Here is a 16269-nt window from a genome sequence, read left to right on the forward strand (position 1 = left end):
TGAGTTGAATTTGTTTTTGTGACAGTGAATACTAAATGATCACTCTGTATTTATCTTGACCCATGAACTTTCTCATCCTATTTTCTCCCTGTCCTGTTGAGGAGGAGGACGAGGGAGAATGAATGTCCCATTGAGAAGATGGGGCTGAACAGACATCTGGAAGCCAGCTGAGGTCAAATCTATCACAGATTAAGCCATGTTTATTGTTTCATGTTAAAAAATGTTGTATCTTGAGTCTTCCAGCTGGGTAAAAGGCTAGAATAGGAAAAGGCTTCCTTAAAATTCACTATGGAGAGGACCCCAAAATGTAAACTGAATGAAAAAAGCATGAAGCTCATTACAGAAGACTTCCCCACCTCCCTCTGGTGCAGGGGTAACTTGGGGCATGCAGTTGGGAGATTGAGGCAGTCAGTCTTCCATGTGTGACTACAAAAGGCTACTGCAACTTCAGCTCCAATGCCTCACCTAAGTTCCTGGAAAAGCTCAGAACTGGGCAGCAAAAAGATGTTTAAGACATTGTCATAAAAGCCATTGAGTTGTACTTCGATGATTGTAGCCAGTTAGGAAGGCATGGGATCCACCTGTCTGAAAAAGGTAAGAGAAGCTCTGGAAGCTCTGGAAGCAAACTGGCCAATTTGGTGAGATGGCTTTAAGCTGAATGACTTGGCTGGGGTCCAAAGTGGCAATGCTCATGCCACTGCTTCCTCCTTGGGAGTGAGCCATGCTGACCAGGGCAAGCTTGGCTGCCTCAAGATGAGTTCTAGGGCTGACCACACACATCAAGGGTATGTCTGGCTACGGGGAATCCTCTTACACTCCTCCTAGGGAACCTGGATGCTCGACTGCCTCCCTGAAGTGCCTGTACACAAATGCAGAGAGCAGGGAGAATAAATGAGAGCTGGAAATCTATGTGTGGTCAGAGCCACGATCTCACTCCAATTTCAGAGATGTGGTGGGATAGCTCACCACTGGAATGTTGACATGGATTCCTGTGTACTTTTTAGAAAGGACAAGTCAGCAAGGTGAGGTGGTGGAGTTGGTCTTTATATGAAAGAGCATCAAGCTCTGCCCAGGGACAGATAAGGAGCTGAGAGCTTATGGGTAAAATTAAGGGACAGGCTAAAATGGGTGACACTGTTTGTGGGTGTTTACTACAGGCCACCTGACTTGGTCAAGGAAGTTGATGAGGCTTACTATGGGCAGCTGGTAGTAGCCCTGAGATCACAGGCCCTGGTCCTCTCTGAGAATTCAACCACCCTGATATTCATTGGAGGCACAATGCCGCTAGGCATACACAGTCCAGGAATTTCCTGCAGATACTGGAAAATAATTTGTTAATGCAAGTGGTGGAGGAGCCAATGAGGAGGAGTGTGTTGCCCTCCAGAGGTCCCTTCCCACTCCAATAATTCTGTGATTCTGTGAACTTAAATCTTTGTATCTTGAAATACCAGTACCCCCAAATCTCCTTAATGCACGGCTGCTCTCCAGACACTCCTCTAGCCATTTAGGCTTATATCAGGCACTACTTTGTACCAGACGCAGATTCCACCATTTTAACTTGTTAAATTTCATACCATTAATCAAAGCCAAATGCTCATCTATCCACATCTTTCTGCAAGGTCTCTTGTCCCTCAAGAGTCAACAGCAACTTTCAAATTTAGTATTATCAGCAAACATACTAATGGTGCATTCAACTCCTGCCTCCTGATAATGGATAAATACATTGAACTGAACTGGCCCTAGATTTGAATCCTAGGAACACTACGGATGACTGTCAGCCCCACACACTACAACTCTTGAGCTCTCCCCTTTGGCCAGTGCATTAACCAGTGCACTATGAATCCAGTCATCTTGCTGTTGAACAAGACAAATGTTCTAAGAGACAATATCAAAAGTGCCACTATGTGGGTGGCTGTTATCACAGAAGGGTATCAGATGAGTTACACAGGGCGTTCCCTTTGTGAACTCATGTCAACAGTGCTCGATGGTTGTATTGTTCTTTAAATGCCTTTCAACAGTATTCAGTATGATCTCCGTAAATTTTCCCTGGTAATGAGGTTAGACTAACAGGCCTGTAGTTGCCTGTGTCTTTCCTCCTGTTCTTCTGGTAAACTGAATTAATGTTGACCAATTTCTGGTTAGCAGGGATCTCCCCAGATTTCGAGGAGATAGCTCCTCCAGTGCTCGGGAATTAATCCCATCAGGCCACATAGACCTAAAAAGATAAACTGATACAACTGCTCATTTACAGTTTCAGTGTCTAGAAAAGGAAAGTCACTACTGCTGTATGTGCTCTAACTGAGAGGACAGGCCAGACCAACATCTATCAATGTTATTAATGACTGATGCAAAAGCATTATAATGCCTCTACCTTTCCTTCATCCTTTTTTCAGGTGACTCCCTCCATCAAGAATTGGTTGAATATTTTCCTTAGATTTCCTCTTGCTCTAAACATATTCAGAATTTATTTTTTTTTCTTGTTATCTTACCCAACACTGGTCAGTTTAAACTCTGAGCTTTGGACTTTTGTATTTTCTCCCTACACATGGGAACCACAGCTTTGTAATCATCCTGTGAGGCCTCACCTCTCTTACAGAGATCATACAATTTCTTTTCTTCATGAGTTCCAAGAGGAGTTCCTTGTTCAGTCAAGCTGCTCTTCTGCCCTTTTTGCTTGACTTTTGGAATAGAATGATTTGCTTGCTCCTGTGTGTCTAAAAGGTTGTTCTTAAAGACGGACCAGTGCTCATGGATCTCTAAGTCCTGAAAATCAGATTCCCAGAGGACAGTGCTGACTAGCTTCCTGAGCAGTTTATGGTTTGCTATCCTGAAATTTAGGATAGTGACTCTGCTTTTAATTTACACCAAAAAAATTAAACTCATCATTTAAATTCATGACTACTGCAGCCAAAACAGCCACCTAAAAATCCTGTCTTCTCCTCTGTTCAAAAACAGCAAGTTGGAGATAAGAGAGGAGGGGGGGGAGAGTGGGGGGAACATCTTTCCTAATAGTCTTAATGAATACTTCTGACAAGAAATTATCTTCAACATACTTCTGGAATTTCTCAGACTTCCTTGTTGTAGTTGCCTGGCATTTCCAGTTGATGTCCAGGAAGCTGAAATTTTCCATAACAAGAGCTACTGCTCCAGAGATTTCTCCTCACTGCCCATAGATTAAATAATCAGTGCTAGCATTGTGGCTGAGGGAACAGCAGTAGACGCTTAAAATGACATCTGCTTTATTTTCCATCTCCCTAATTCTCACTCAGGGGCTTTCAACCACATTATCCATAACTGCAAGGAATGTAAAGTGAAAACTGTGCCTTCCAGTGCAACTCCTTTGCCTTCCCTGCCTTGCCTATCCCTCCTGAACAACCCATAGTCCTGCATGCCAGCGCTCCAGTCATGGGACTCATTCTACAAAGTTTCACTAATCCAAATGATATCATAGCTTTGGGAGCTGAAAAATGCTTCCAGTTCATCCTGTTTATCTCTTGTATCGTGTACGTTGGTGTTCAAACATTTCAGATACTCTCCTAAACACTCAGTGCTCTCTGCAGCTCTGTTAGCATTTCCACCCTCAGGCCAGCGATGCTATTGCCATCCCTTGGCTTACATGTTCCATTACACATCAGTAATAATTCAGTTATTTCAGATGTTTATATATTGCTCCTCTATGCGAACTGAAACACAGCAAGTAGGCATCACACAGCAATTTCTTTTAAAAAAGACAAAATTTCATCTGAGGCTAATAAACATGCAAACAGATGATTAAAGGTGTAAGTTACTTTAAAATAGCACATTAGAGATGGAACCATTAAAATGTGACATATTTGGCTTTGTTAGAGATTACTTAAAAGTGCACACAAATGGAAATGTCATGAACTGAGATGCAGACTCACTGACAAGGACTTCTAGTGAGGCCTTCTGTACACTGACCTTTAGACCGTCTTCTCAGTATGCAGTTGCATATGCAGCAGAAAACTACCACTAATTATCCACTATTTTGGAAAGGCAAACAAACACTGCATTAATTCTCTACACATCCAATCAGTGAAGAAATGCCAGCCTTCAGACAGTATCCTTATTGAATGAGAATATCCTAGAAAGAGTCATATAATCATAGATTATTCTGAGTTGGAAGGGGGCCACAAGGATCATCAAAGTCCAGGTCCTGGACCTGCACAGGACAACCCCAAAAATCACACATGTGCCTGAGAGCATTGTCCAAATGCTTCTTGAGCTTTGTCAGGCTGGTGCTGTGACTTCCCTGAGGAGCTGCTCCAGTGCCCAATCACCCTCTTGGTGAAGAACCTTTCCTGATAACCATCTTAAACCCCCCATGAGACAACTTCAGGCCATTCCCTCAGGTCATGTCACTGGTCACCACAGAGAAGAGATAAGTGCCTGCCCTCAGATGGAATTTGTAGACTGCAATGAGGTCTGTCCTCAGTCTTCCCCAGACTGAACAGACCAAGTGACCAAGAAGTCAGAGGAGAATTTATTTTACAGAGGAAATGTTATCAGTCCTGAAAATAAGATAATTCCTCTAGTGAGGTGTGTCTTCTAGATGTATGGAAATATATTTCCTTCAACCTGATCAAGAATCAATGATGTTCTTAACCAGTACTGTTTTGAAAAACAGTAGGGGACAATGGCCCAATTATATTCAGTTAATTTTTGTCTACTTCAGCAAGGAGGACTGCTAAATATAAAAGTGCTTTTAATATCTGTATTGGCAAGATTGCAAATGAAAATTTCTCTATTCCTTCAGAAAGAAAAACGTAATAAATAAAGGAAATAGCAGGAGCTAATCTATTTAAGATGATTAATGTGGAAAAGGGTTGCTGTATTGTCTCTTTTTCCTAGAGGCAGAGAAAAACTCTTGTTATGTGCAAAGAAGTGTAAGAGACAAGAACAGTTACAAGTGGAAAAAAAATTGCAGCTCTCCTGGACCTGCAAATACAACAGCCATCAGGATCATCGACTCGTTTTAGAGATCTTTATAAAGCCATTGCAAAACTGACATGCATACCACTCCTTTTCAGAAACCCTGCTCATACTATATAGTCATAGTATATTGTCACTAATGCACAAGAACATTGTGTTATTGCTAAAAGAAGGATTATCAGTTAAAAAATAATGCCCATTCCAAGTCTGTTACATAAAACATACTTTAGTAAATACACTATATCCAAACAAATTTTATTAGTTTGTTTTATTTTTGGCCATTCCTTCAAAGCTTCCATGAATTAAAGGAATATTCCACTCCAGCTTTTGAGGTTCCCAGATGTCACTGAAACAATTCAATGGAAACTGAACATATATTTCTCATTTATATTCAGCATATTTGCAAAATGTAATAACACATCAGTTAAAAGACAAAATATTGTTTTTCATAGGAATTTCTGTGATGAAGCAAAAGGGTAAAAAAGCCCAAACTCAATTAAAAATCTTGTGCTAGGAAACATCTTTGAAATACAGCTTCTTGATGCCTGAGTAACAATATTATATTTTCAAGTATGGACAGTTTTCTTCATTGAATAAGTACGGTGTGCAGCTACCACCCATAAGCTTTAGTCCATACTGCTTTCTTCTTGAACTCTCCAAGAGACCTCAAGGCCAGAAGTGTAACTGTGAAGACAGGGACAAATTACATTAAGTTGTGCAGTTTAAAGGAAAAGAAGTGAGAGTACTCTTCCTAATGCAGGTATAGGTTTAGTTGTCCTTTTACTGATTCTTTCCATAATTCTTCCACTTGTGGTGATGTACTAGGCCCTTCATCTGCTTTGTGGCATATCTCCTACTGAAATCGTATCACATCATCTTTCAATTAGTCTATCATTCAGGCACACAGATCAACCAACAGTGCAGAAAGTTCAAATTCAATGAGCAATGACGCAAGCCAGGACATAGGACGCACTGGGAACTGGGAAGCACCAAGTCCTAAGTCCTCTGTGCAATTCACTGATTTGAAACGCAACTCACTGATTTCTCAATTCAATTTGAAAGGATCATCCGTTTAGACAAAATCCAGTAACCAAACTAGTCACAGTCTAGTTATTCAGATGTAAGTTTCATGTTCTAGTATGTAAAAGGAAAAAAAAATTGGGAAGCTCAAGGGGAACAGTGACTTATATCTACCAGGGCATACTGAGAATATATGGTGAATATCAGAACTCTCTGATACACAGAGGAGGGTCTGCAACAGCCCTTAGTATTGCTTCTGGTGGAGATTAACAGACATTACAGGGGAATTTATCAAAGTGTGACTAAAATGCAGACATGAAAACAAGGGTAATTATCCTAATAATAACTTATACCTAGATTTCAAGAAGCCTTGTCCAACAAATCAGATGGTCCAAAGGAAGTGTAGTGTGTTCATGGAAAGAAGCACAGGTGCACTTCCTTCACTTGAGAATATCTGTGGTGCCCTCTTAAAATGACTTGCACAGATCCTACATATGGAAGTAAGCATGCTAGGGCTACAACTCCTACCATAATTCAACATACTGTATTTTCCATCTCTCTTTTCATGTATCTTTTCAGCAACCCTCATTTTTCTTTCCTTTTTTTTCTTTTTTTCCTCAGACCCCTTTACTATGCTGTCCTAGTTCACCTCCTATTATCCTTTCCACACAATGCAGCATTAACCTGCACCTAAGTTATGTGATTTGTATTCTAGTACTGGAATATTTCCCAGTAGTATGTTGCATCTTATTTTAAGAGTAACTGCAAAAACAACAGACAGATCTATCAATCAAATAAGCTTGTGCATTAGATGTACCTCTAGGTCCTTTGGCCCCAAAGCACTACATCATAAGTGTCAGCAGGTGAGATAGCAAATGTAACGTGTGATAGACAAGAATATCAATTTACTTGTGACAATTACCTCAAAGACAAAATCTCACTCCTTATAACAACTGCATTTTGATCTGTACTGACTGTTATGGAAAACTAAGGACACAATTAAAAATACATTACCTTTTAGCAAGTCCATGGAAGATTTTGATAATGCTTCCTTAGGACATTCCATCATACTGATCAGCCAGTCAATAAACTAAAGATTGAAATATGAAAAAAATCTGAATTAAAAGAGCCCCTGTATTAGAATGTCAAATTACTTTCAGTTTGACAGATAGCATTTGATTTCTGCTATATTCAGTTATCTAATCAGAGGCAGTGGCCAATGAAGCTTCTGCCCAAAGTAAACAAAATACCCTGGAGTACATCTCCCTCTCTATGGAATTCTTCTCATAACTGGATAGGAAACTCCCTTAGTGCCTTCTCGTTATCTCAGCAATAATTCTTTGTAAGAAGCGGGCATACTAAATAGCTTCTCTCCATCTTGCCTGTTCATACCTTTAACCTATTAATATAATTCTTTCTTATCAGTCTCTTGTCGAAATGTTTTACTGCAAATCCTTCAGAACTCTTATTGCCTTTATTCCTCTTTGACCTCTCTCAATTTTTTTTTTTTTTTTTCTTTCTGGCAGTGTGGGGTGCCTGGATGACAATATGGTATTTAAACTCATAAGGATGATTTTCAGGGCAAGGCCTCACATTCTTCCTTAAAACCTAATTAGACACTTGCATACTAACAGCTCACCCCTGCATTCCTCCCACATTCTGACTTCAGTGGTAACTCTGAGCACAGAAGCATGCTCAGAGAAACCAGTTCTCAACAGATTCCAGTTTGCACAAAATGGCTAACAATCTATTAACAGCCATACTTCCACATATAGCAACTACATGCATTGCACAAATTTTCCACATTTATTTTCAACTCATAGTTTGAAATAAATGACACACACTATATGTAAATGACACAAACTATACAGAAGATCTTTGATTGCTCTGAATTTACAGTGCGGTGTGTCCAACTGCAGAGGATGCTTCTTTCACTGTTTAAAACACTGACTTGCTATCAGCAGCTCCCAACTCTCTTCTCCTGGCTTTATTTTCTTAATAGTTTGACTCCCCGCTTTGGAATTTTATGGTTTTTTTGCAATTCTCAAATTTTACTTGAGAAACTACTTTCATATCTGATTAAAAGTAAACTGAAATCACAATTGAGATGCAACAAAATAGAAAGGAAATAACTCTATCTAAGATGCAAGCTGATGATTAAAAATTGGATGCTTTCTCATGTAAAGTGCTTACCACTACATCCATTTTTACCTTCTGTGTTTGTTCTTTCCATGGTTCTTTAGCCAGCAAAAGGAAAAGGCTACTTGGAAGCAAAGTGAGAGTCTCTTGCACAGCAAACTTGTCAGTGGGGTGCTTGCCAATGTGTTCCTCAGTTAATTCTGGTGATACCATGTGGTGTTTCCACAGTGACCAGTCAGCACTGAGGCCAAGCAGTAAAGGCCCACCATGGTCAGCCCAGGCCAACACAGAAGCTGCAAACAGCCACACAAGGAAATCTGTGCACTAAACAGGAAAAAGGCAAAAATGCACTTTATTAAATGCATAATACAGAAGGAGAATAAAAAGCAATTAAAAAACCCTAACAAAAAAACCCAACCAAACAACCAACCACAAAACCCAAACAAACAAACAAAAAAAAACCCCACTCCAAAACAAAAAACAACCACAAAAACCCCCACCCCCAAAAAAGACTCACCTAAAAAAGAAACCAACCAAAACCCCAAGACCAAAATCCAGATAGTGACTTGCTCTCAAAAAGTAATCTAAAAATTCAGCTAAAATTCAAAATGCACAAACTAAAAAGTTCTAAGTATCCTTCTATGCTTTGAAGAGCATAAGCCTCTTTCTAAATTCAAACTAAAATGTCCACAGAAAGAAAAGTTAAAGATAATTTTAGAAAAGTGTGATTTAAGATTAAAGTTGATCCACAATTTATTTAAAATGGGGAAATAACCTTTTCATAGCAACATGACTGTTAAGGGAAATCAGAGATGGTCACTCCTGTGATGCTGTAAATGGCTGCGAAATATTGCAGCAATGTAATTAATGCCTTCCTGATCTAAGCAGCAGCTTATTTTATGTCCTCAAACAGAAGACCTGAAAAGCTGAACAACATTATTTCCTTAAAACTGTCCAAGCCCTTTCAGAACTGGAAGCTACACAGTTCTGACCTGCCTAGACAGTTCTACTAGTGAATTCAAAATTTTCCTTCAATTGTTCTAAATGCAGTAAATTTGAAGTAATTATTTCCTTGCCTTGAGGTTTTATTATAACTTAAATGTAAAGGTTATTTTAAAGTCAGAGTTTTAAATACACAAAATACACAATTCAAAAATTGTGAAGATTTTCTCTGTGGCGGTAAGATCACAATCTTCTAAAATACAAAATCATGGGAAATATTTATTACTGAGAAAAAATGTGAAATATATCAGAACCTCCTTATTTTTTTGCTGCAAATAATTTTCACAGCATTACCTCTTTCAGATCAACATTTTGTAAGGGTGTTGACTTGTATGCTACATTTCTGATGTAGCCCATCAGATCTAAGAGCCAATCCATTCTTTTCAGAACTCCTAGAAAAAAAAGAACACTGACTTATGTCAAACACTAGAATGCACTGTTTTTCATTAAGAAGCAAGCACAGAATTATTATAGCAAGAAAGTACCAACCATAGAAGAACATCACCAACACCGCTATCACATTTCATTAATTCTGCCACTGACAGAAAACATACTTACATACTACAGAAACCTTGCTTATAATGCGGCAGCACTGAAAATACAGAAAAAAACCTGAGTGATAATTATTTCACATAATGACAGCCTGCAGGACCCACCAACCAAGTCTGCACATATGACTGCCACAGAATCCTAAAGCCTCCCTCAATGTGCGAAGTACTGAGAAAATGGTCCTACAGTCTTGAGAGGGCCAGTAAAATATCATCAAGGCATGCAAATAAAATCAGCCCTCAAATAATCTCAAGGGTGGAAGATATTTCATTGATTCAGGTTCTGCTATCCATAATCTGTTCTACCTCTTAGAAACTAATAACCATGCTCACCACCAAGACCACATTACATCATACATTACTATGTCCATGTACACTTTATAAGTGCCCCCTTTCATGCTGTCTCCTCTTTTTGAAAAGAATCCTCACTCCACTCAATTATAGCTCACTACTCTTTGAAGTTTCTTCAAACACAGCTGGCAGCAAAGGCATCTGGCAATATAATGCTTTGAAGTTTTTCAGTGAACACAGGCAGACAAAGACCCTTCTGCCATGAAAATGAGATCTCATTCTTGTATCTTTCTGTTCTTGTTTCTTCTTTTTTATCTTCCTGTGTGTTTCTTCCAGTTCTCTTGCATCAGCCCCTATGCTTTGTCAGACCCATAGCTGAGCCAGCCCAAATCATTAACGTACCAGATGACTATCTGGAATAGTTATGAAGAGGATAAAAAGGGAAACTTATTTCCTGTGCTAAATCAGTGCAAGGAGTTCAGGAAAGAAAGTTATCTCCCTAGTTCAACCAGTCTCATGGGAACATCCCCCCACCTTCTGTATCACATACTGTAAGTCAGATTTTAGGTCAGAAGGTTAGCAGAGCTGCACTAGTAAGAGGTCTCTGATGTACTGTGTACATCTGTTACACTAACCAAAAAAGAGTGGGAGACACAGATCTAGTTAAAACTCTGGTCTGTAAACCACACTGATGAGACAAATGACTTGTAGCTGCGCCACAGAAAAAGAAGTGACTGGAGAAAAACATAAAAGCAAAGTTTGATACAATTATTTGAATAATACAAGAATTTTGAAGACAGTAGTTTCTAATATGGAAAAGTTTGAAAACACTTTGGTTAAACCATCTTAAAATTATTTTAAAGGAACCAGTGTAGATTCATAAATATCTGTTGATTGCATTCCTGATTTTTCTTTAAGCCTTATCTTACCTGTATTTTCATGTCTCACAATACGAGCATGATAGGAACTATGCAAGAGCATCCATAAAATACTTTCTTTCTGGTGATATTCTGCCACAGTATCAATCACAGCACTCAAGTTTGTCAGAGACAATCTGCCTTGAGAAACTAAATACACTTTCATGAATGTGGCCTTCTCCATATTGTTCTGCAAATGCAATAAAAACATGTTAAATTGAAAGGCACATTTCTTGTGGGAACAGTAAATTCTGCATTCCTCTTCATAAAAAATGTACTCTCTGAATAACTAGTAGGCTCGGTTTTCCTCAGGACATATTATTAAAAAGAAGACTGTACATATCACTTGAACTTTACACTGTTAGAAATAATCCAGCAAAGTGTAACTCAGTACAGCCTGTTTTCATACTGCTTTAAATTTTACATTCCCATTTCAAATGGAATGAACCAGCTTAACAGCTCTGGACACTCAAGACTTCTTGCAAAAAAGATATACTACAGTGACAAAAAGAGGTTTTCTTAAATGATGTTTTCCAGTGTGAAATAAGAACTGAAAAATGTAAGGAAATGACAGTTCAGCTTCCACAGCCTATATGAACGCTTGATGCTCTAGTGAATCTGATAGCAAATAGAACAGGGGTCTTTACATCACAGATGTTTGTTTTTAAAAGCTTGATCTGAAAACATCAAGTTCTTCCACACAGGTAATTTCCTCAGCATTTCAGCTGCTACGAATTCCACTGCTAATTGATTCCACTGGTGAGCTACAAGATGAAAGCTTTATTATTGCATTATCACCCTCAGTCGTCTTGTCCACCAGGAAACATTCTGAGTGTGAATGTAAATATAGAACATAAAGTCAAGAATGAAAAGCTTTTCAGTCAAATATTTTGCATTTTTAACAGAAGCACAGATCCACCAGTTTAAGGACAGCTAGTCACCAGGATGCATTTACAGTCCAATTTCAAGCAGGTGGGTATATTAATCAAAGAGGAATGTGGTCTGCTGTTTGCATTACTGGTCTGAGATTTAGAAGATGTAACATCACTCTGCTTCACACCATTCCTGTTCTGCTAACAGAGTAATTCCCAGAATCACAGAATAGGTAGATTGGAAAAGACCCATGAGATTATCAAGTCCAACATATGACTGAACTAGACCTCCACACTGAGTGCCACATCCAGTCAGTCTTTCCTTAAATACATCTCTCTGGTGTGACATTCCCATTCTAAGGTCTAATCACTCCTTCTGTGACTAAGTTCTTCCTAATGTCCAGCTTAAACCTATCCTGGTGCAGCTTAAGACTGTGTCTTCTCATCCTGTCTGGGACTCATTGCCTGAGAGAAGAGGCCAACCCTCACCTGACTAAGTTAGTTAAGGCTCTCCTGTTCAAACCTCTCACGTGAAATCATGAGTATTTCAGTTGCTTTCATAAAGTTCAGGATATGGATTCTTATCACTTCTGCTTCTCTCTACTGCCTGCACATTAGATCCAGAACACTCTTACCTACATATCAGATAAAACGATTTAATGCTCCCAGTGAGTTAAAACAGTCTGGTGACAACAAAAATGACAAGGTTGCTGGTTTCACATGATCTGGTGATGAAATAGCAGAATTAAAATATAATTACCTTGGAGATCTGGACAATGCGATTGATCTCTGAATCAGCCATTTCTGAAATACACCTTGCTACATCAACATACATCTCCAGTTCACCCCTCTGCAAACGGAAAAGTAAATGCATGTCTAAATGTCTATGTCCTGCTTTCTTCATCATCAAAATGGGTGAGTTTTGGAACTTGTTAATGATAATGATGAATAATTAATCTATCCTCTAGTCTCACTTTACTTAATCTATTTTAGAAATTCTGTATTTGCTGGGGAATTCAATATACATCAGTTTACAAGAATAATAATATTTGAATATTTTCAAAGAGTTTATTTTATTTTTAATGGCAAACTGTCATTCTTTGGAAGTATTTTCTATAGCTAAATAGTTTTCTTTAAATCACTGTGAGATGCTGAATCCTCTGCAAGAAAAGAAAGCTTCTCATTGTTCACTTCTTCTCTTTCAATAACATTTATTTCAGTACTAATACTGTATTTTTTCCATTACTGAATTGTTTATAAGTGAGGAGTGAACATTACATTGGTTTTCACAATATCGTATTTAAAAATAACCAAAAGTAACTTAGATTTAAATGATACTTCTATTTTAACTATTATCATTAAAAACTGTACATATAATTCATGTTTTGAATCTGATGCATCAGTGTTCATACACCTCATGCATACTCCTTACCTGAATCTCATTTGGAAGAAGCTTATAAATTTTCTCCACAGCCTGACACAAAAAGCTCCAGCAAAACTGGGCAGGGTTGGGAAGTTTCATTGCCTGTATGAGCCCCTGTAGAACACACTGGCAAATTTCTGGGCTTTTTGTGCGGTTCTTCACTTCAAATTGTTGTAAGAGAAGCACTTCTGTAAAAAACTGCAGTTTGTCTTCTGCAACATGTTGCATCCACAGAGACAGGGACATGAAAAGATATTTCTGAGTTTTCATCTGGAAAACAAAATTTTTTGCTCAGTTTCAAATTCTAGCTCTTCACTGACCTTAAACTATTAAAAGAGTGGCTTAATACCCACTTATAAAAGCACTAAAAGTCATAAATATTTCTCAGTTCTTTTCTTCTTCCCTTTTTTGATGAATTTTTTGAATTAAAAAGAGTTCAAACATGTTGATATTCTGCTTTTGTTAAAAATTGAAGCACTTACTTTGAATGAACCTAGACATCACATCTCCATATGAGTAGAGCAATTTTATTACATGCTGCCCACTGCATTCCTACATAAAGCATATGACTGTCTGGAGAGTCAAGGACAGAAATATGATAGCCATAGAACCATCCATGTTACTAGCTAGTGAAGAAGAATGAATAACCTGTACAAAATGCAGAGCTTACATACTCTGTGGCTCACCTCATTTTGTGACCTCAAATTCCCACTGCAGCTGGAAAAGTGGTAGTCAGAAATAAAATCTTTTTTTTGGTACCTTACCAATTATGTACCTTAAAACTGCCAGCAAATGTTTGCATATATAAGACTAATGAATTAAAACAGAAAACACTCCTTGAAGAGATCACAGAAACAAACAATTAATTTTAAGAGAATTGTCATGAATCTGCTCCTGAACTTGTATAAAATCACAGAAATGTGCATTCAAGTATTCTGTGGGATTCAGGGAGTTTTACATACTGTACCATGGAATCCACATTTTAATTCCAGAAGAAGAGAACAGCAATTAAGGATAAGACTGAATTTGATTATACTGTAGGTTAGTCTGTTTGATATCTACAAAATTAAGGCAAGGTTTTCAAGACATAACTTTTTTTTACTAGTTACTAGTTGTAACTAGTTTTTTACTAGTTACTTTAGTTTTACTAGTTTTTTTACTAGTTAGCTAGATCAAGAGACCTTGCTAGAAAAAGCAGGTAAGCTTTTAGACATATTATGGTGGATTTTTTTTTGAAGATTATCAGCTGGTATAATAAAAGATACATTTTCTCCCTACATTCCATGCTTTATATCTCCAGGTTATCAGCACTATAGCATGAAATGAGAGAGAGGAAAAAGGTCTTAAGCAGTAAAGTAAAATCAGCATAGCAGGTCTTAAGTCTGCCTTGAACTTCAAGGCCTCAGAATAACCTTTCCCTCACTATAAATAATACTAAATGGTATTTCTGAAGAATTCTGAACCCAGTAATCCTTTTCTGATGAGACAGCCTAAACATTGTCACTGAGGAATTTTATATGAAAGAGGTGCTGGGCTCCCACAAGTTTTTTGACATACGTACGCTGAGACTGTAGATAAGGGGAGGTGCCACCCACATCCCTAAAAGCATTGCTGCATTCTGAGATGACTGAGCCTGCGTCACAGCCAGTTCAAGGCAGAGATGTTTTATCTCATCACCTAAAAGAGAAGAAAAAAAGTTTCAATGTAATTAATTAATTACATTGAAATTGTAAATTAATTGTAATTAATGTACAAATACATTAATTTCCCTTTAAATTTGTTCTCAACTGATATAAAAGGAGGGTTATTGTACTACTAGAGCACTACATTACAACTTATTTTTCTAAAAATCCTACTTAAAGCTTTTAACACATAGATGTTAGAAGACTCCTCTTTGCATTCATGCACTTTCTGCAAGAAATATCAGCATTTGTACAAGTTATTTCAATTCACTCAGGAATAAAAATGTGAAAAGGCTAAGAAAAGTAAAAATTAAAAAAAAACAACTCCTTGCCAAATAAAGTTAAGATTTAATCCAAAGAAGGAAAAAGGAGACAATATTCCTGGACTGTGATGCTGTCTGAAATCTAAAACTAGCCACAAAACACACATACTGTTTCCTCTGCAAATTCCCTGATTTAAAAAAGTAAGACTCCTAAGTGAAAAGCAGGAATAAAAAAACCCTCCAGACATTTAACAAGTTTCAGCTTTTCCTAAGAATTGCAGACCTCAGTAAAGGAATTTTCAAAGTTATTCTGAAAATTATCACCCAATATAATTTAGTAGAAAGTATATTTCAAACTAGTGATATCTAGATGAACTACCAAACAGTTAAACATGTGAAAAAAGCTGCATGCAGGCTCTGACATGGGCATTGGACCAAGCATTTAGCAGGATACAATTAGTTGAGTTTTATTACAGGCTCTTATGTAAATAGTTTCAATTGAAATATTCAAGCCACTTTCACCAATGTGTTAGGGAACTTCTCAGCTATCATCACCTTTAGTTTTTCTTCAGTTAAAACACTGTCCACATGGTGATGACAAATCTACACTTGCAAATACCAAGAAGTCAGTCTTGAAAGCATGATAAAACTACCCACAGTACTAACTTCAACTTCAAGCCGTGAAGAGGGCTCCAAAGTTTGTGAAAGCTGCAATAATAATAAACTCCTGTGACAAATATGGAAATCTTAATAGAAAACTACTAGTCTTACCAAAGTCCAGCCTCATCAAAGGAGAAAGAATAGATGCCCAGTTTACAGGTGGATACTGATGGCTTTCTCCAACTAATGCAATTGGTGCCAGTGCTACTTTCACCAGCTCAGCTGGGACAGATTCAGGGCCTAGAACAGAAGATGCGGTCAGAGTCTGAATTTTATACACACATATTTGGTTGAACAGCTCAGCAAAAAAATGTAAACACTACACTGTAGTTCAAGCTGTAATAATGAACTTATAAGTGTTACAAAATCACTGTTACTTCCTTTAGCATCTGAGAATTAGCCATCTCATTTATAATGACCAGTTACATTTTTAATCTCATGTCAAAATGGCTTTTTGTTACTAATAAACAGAAACTTTCTGGTCCCTTGTTCTTGAGTCAGT

The 16269-nt window shown here is 37.8% G+C and overlaps 1 protein-coding gene across 2 annotated transcripts in view; it reads right to left on the reverse strand.

Moving 5' to 3' along the window:
* Positions 1 to 5203: 5203 nt before the first annotated feature.
* FOCAD (focadhesin) overlaps positions 5204 to 16269 on the reverse strand; it is an 89358-nt gene continuing 78292 nt past the window's right edge. For both annotated transcript variants that reach the window (XM_066339139.1, XM_066339138.1), the window contains 9 exons: positions 15879 to 16007; positions 14724 to 14839; positions 13172 to 13432; positions 12500 to 12589; positions 10880 to 11057; positions 9406 to 9503; positions 8182 to 8433; positions 6985 to 7060; positions 5204 to 5634 (listed from right to left, as the gene is read on the reverse strand). In XM_066339139.1, the coding sequence (XP_066195236.1) occupies positions 5561 to 5634; positions 6985 to 7060; positions 8182 to 8433; positions 9406 to 9503; positions 10880 to 11057; positions 12500 to 12589; positions 13172 to 13432; positions 14724 to 14839; positions 15879 to 16007 (1274 nt within the window). In that variant the 3' untranslated portion in view covers positions 5204 to 5560. The remainder of the gene's footprint in view (positions 5635 to 6984; positions 7061 to 8181; positions 8434 to 9405; positions 9504 to 10879; positions 11058 to 12499; positions 12590 to 13171; positions 13433 to 14723; positions 14840 to 15878; positions 16008 to 16269) is intronic.

Source organism: Sylvia atricapilla, chromosome Z (assembly GCF_009819655.1).
Source record: "Sylvia atricapilla isolate bSylAtr1 chromosome Z, bSylAtr1.pri, whole genome shotgun sequence".
Taxonomy (NCBI): Eukaryota; Metazoa; Chordata; class Aves; order Passeriformes; family Sylviidae; genus Sylvia; species Sylvia atricapilla.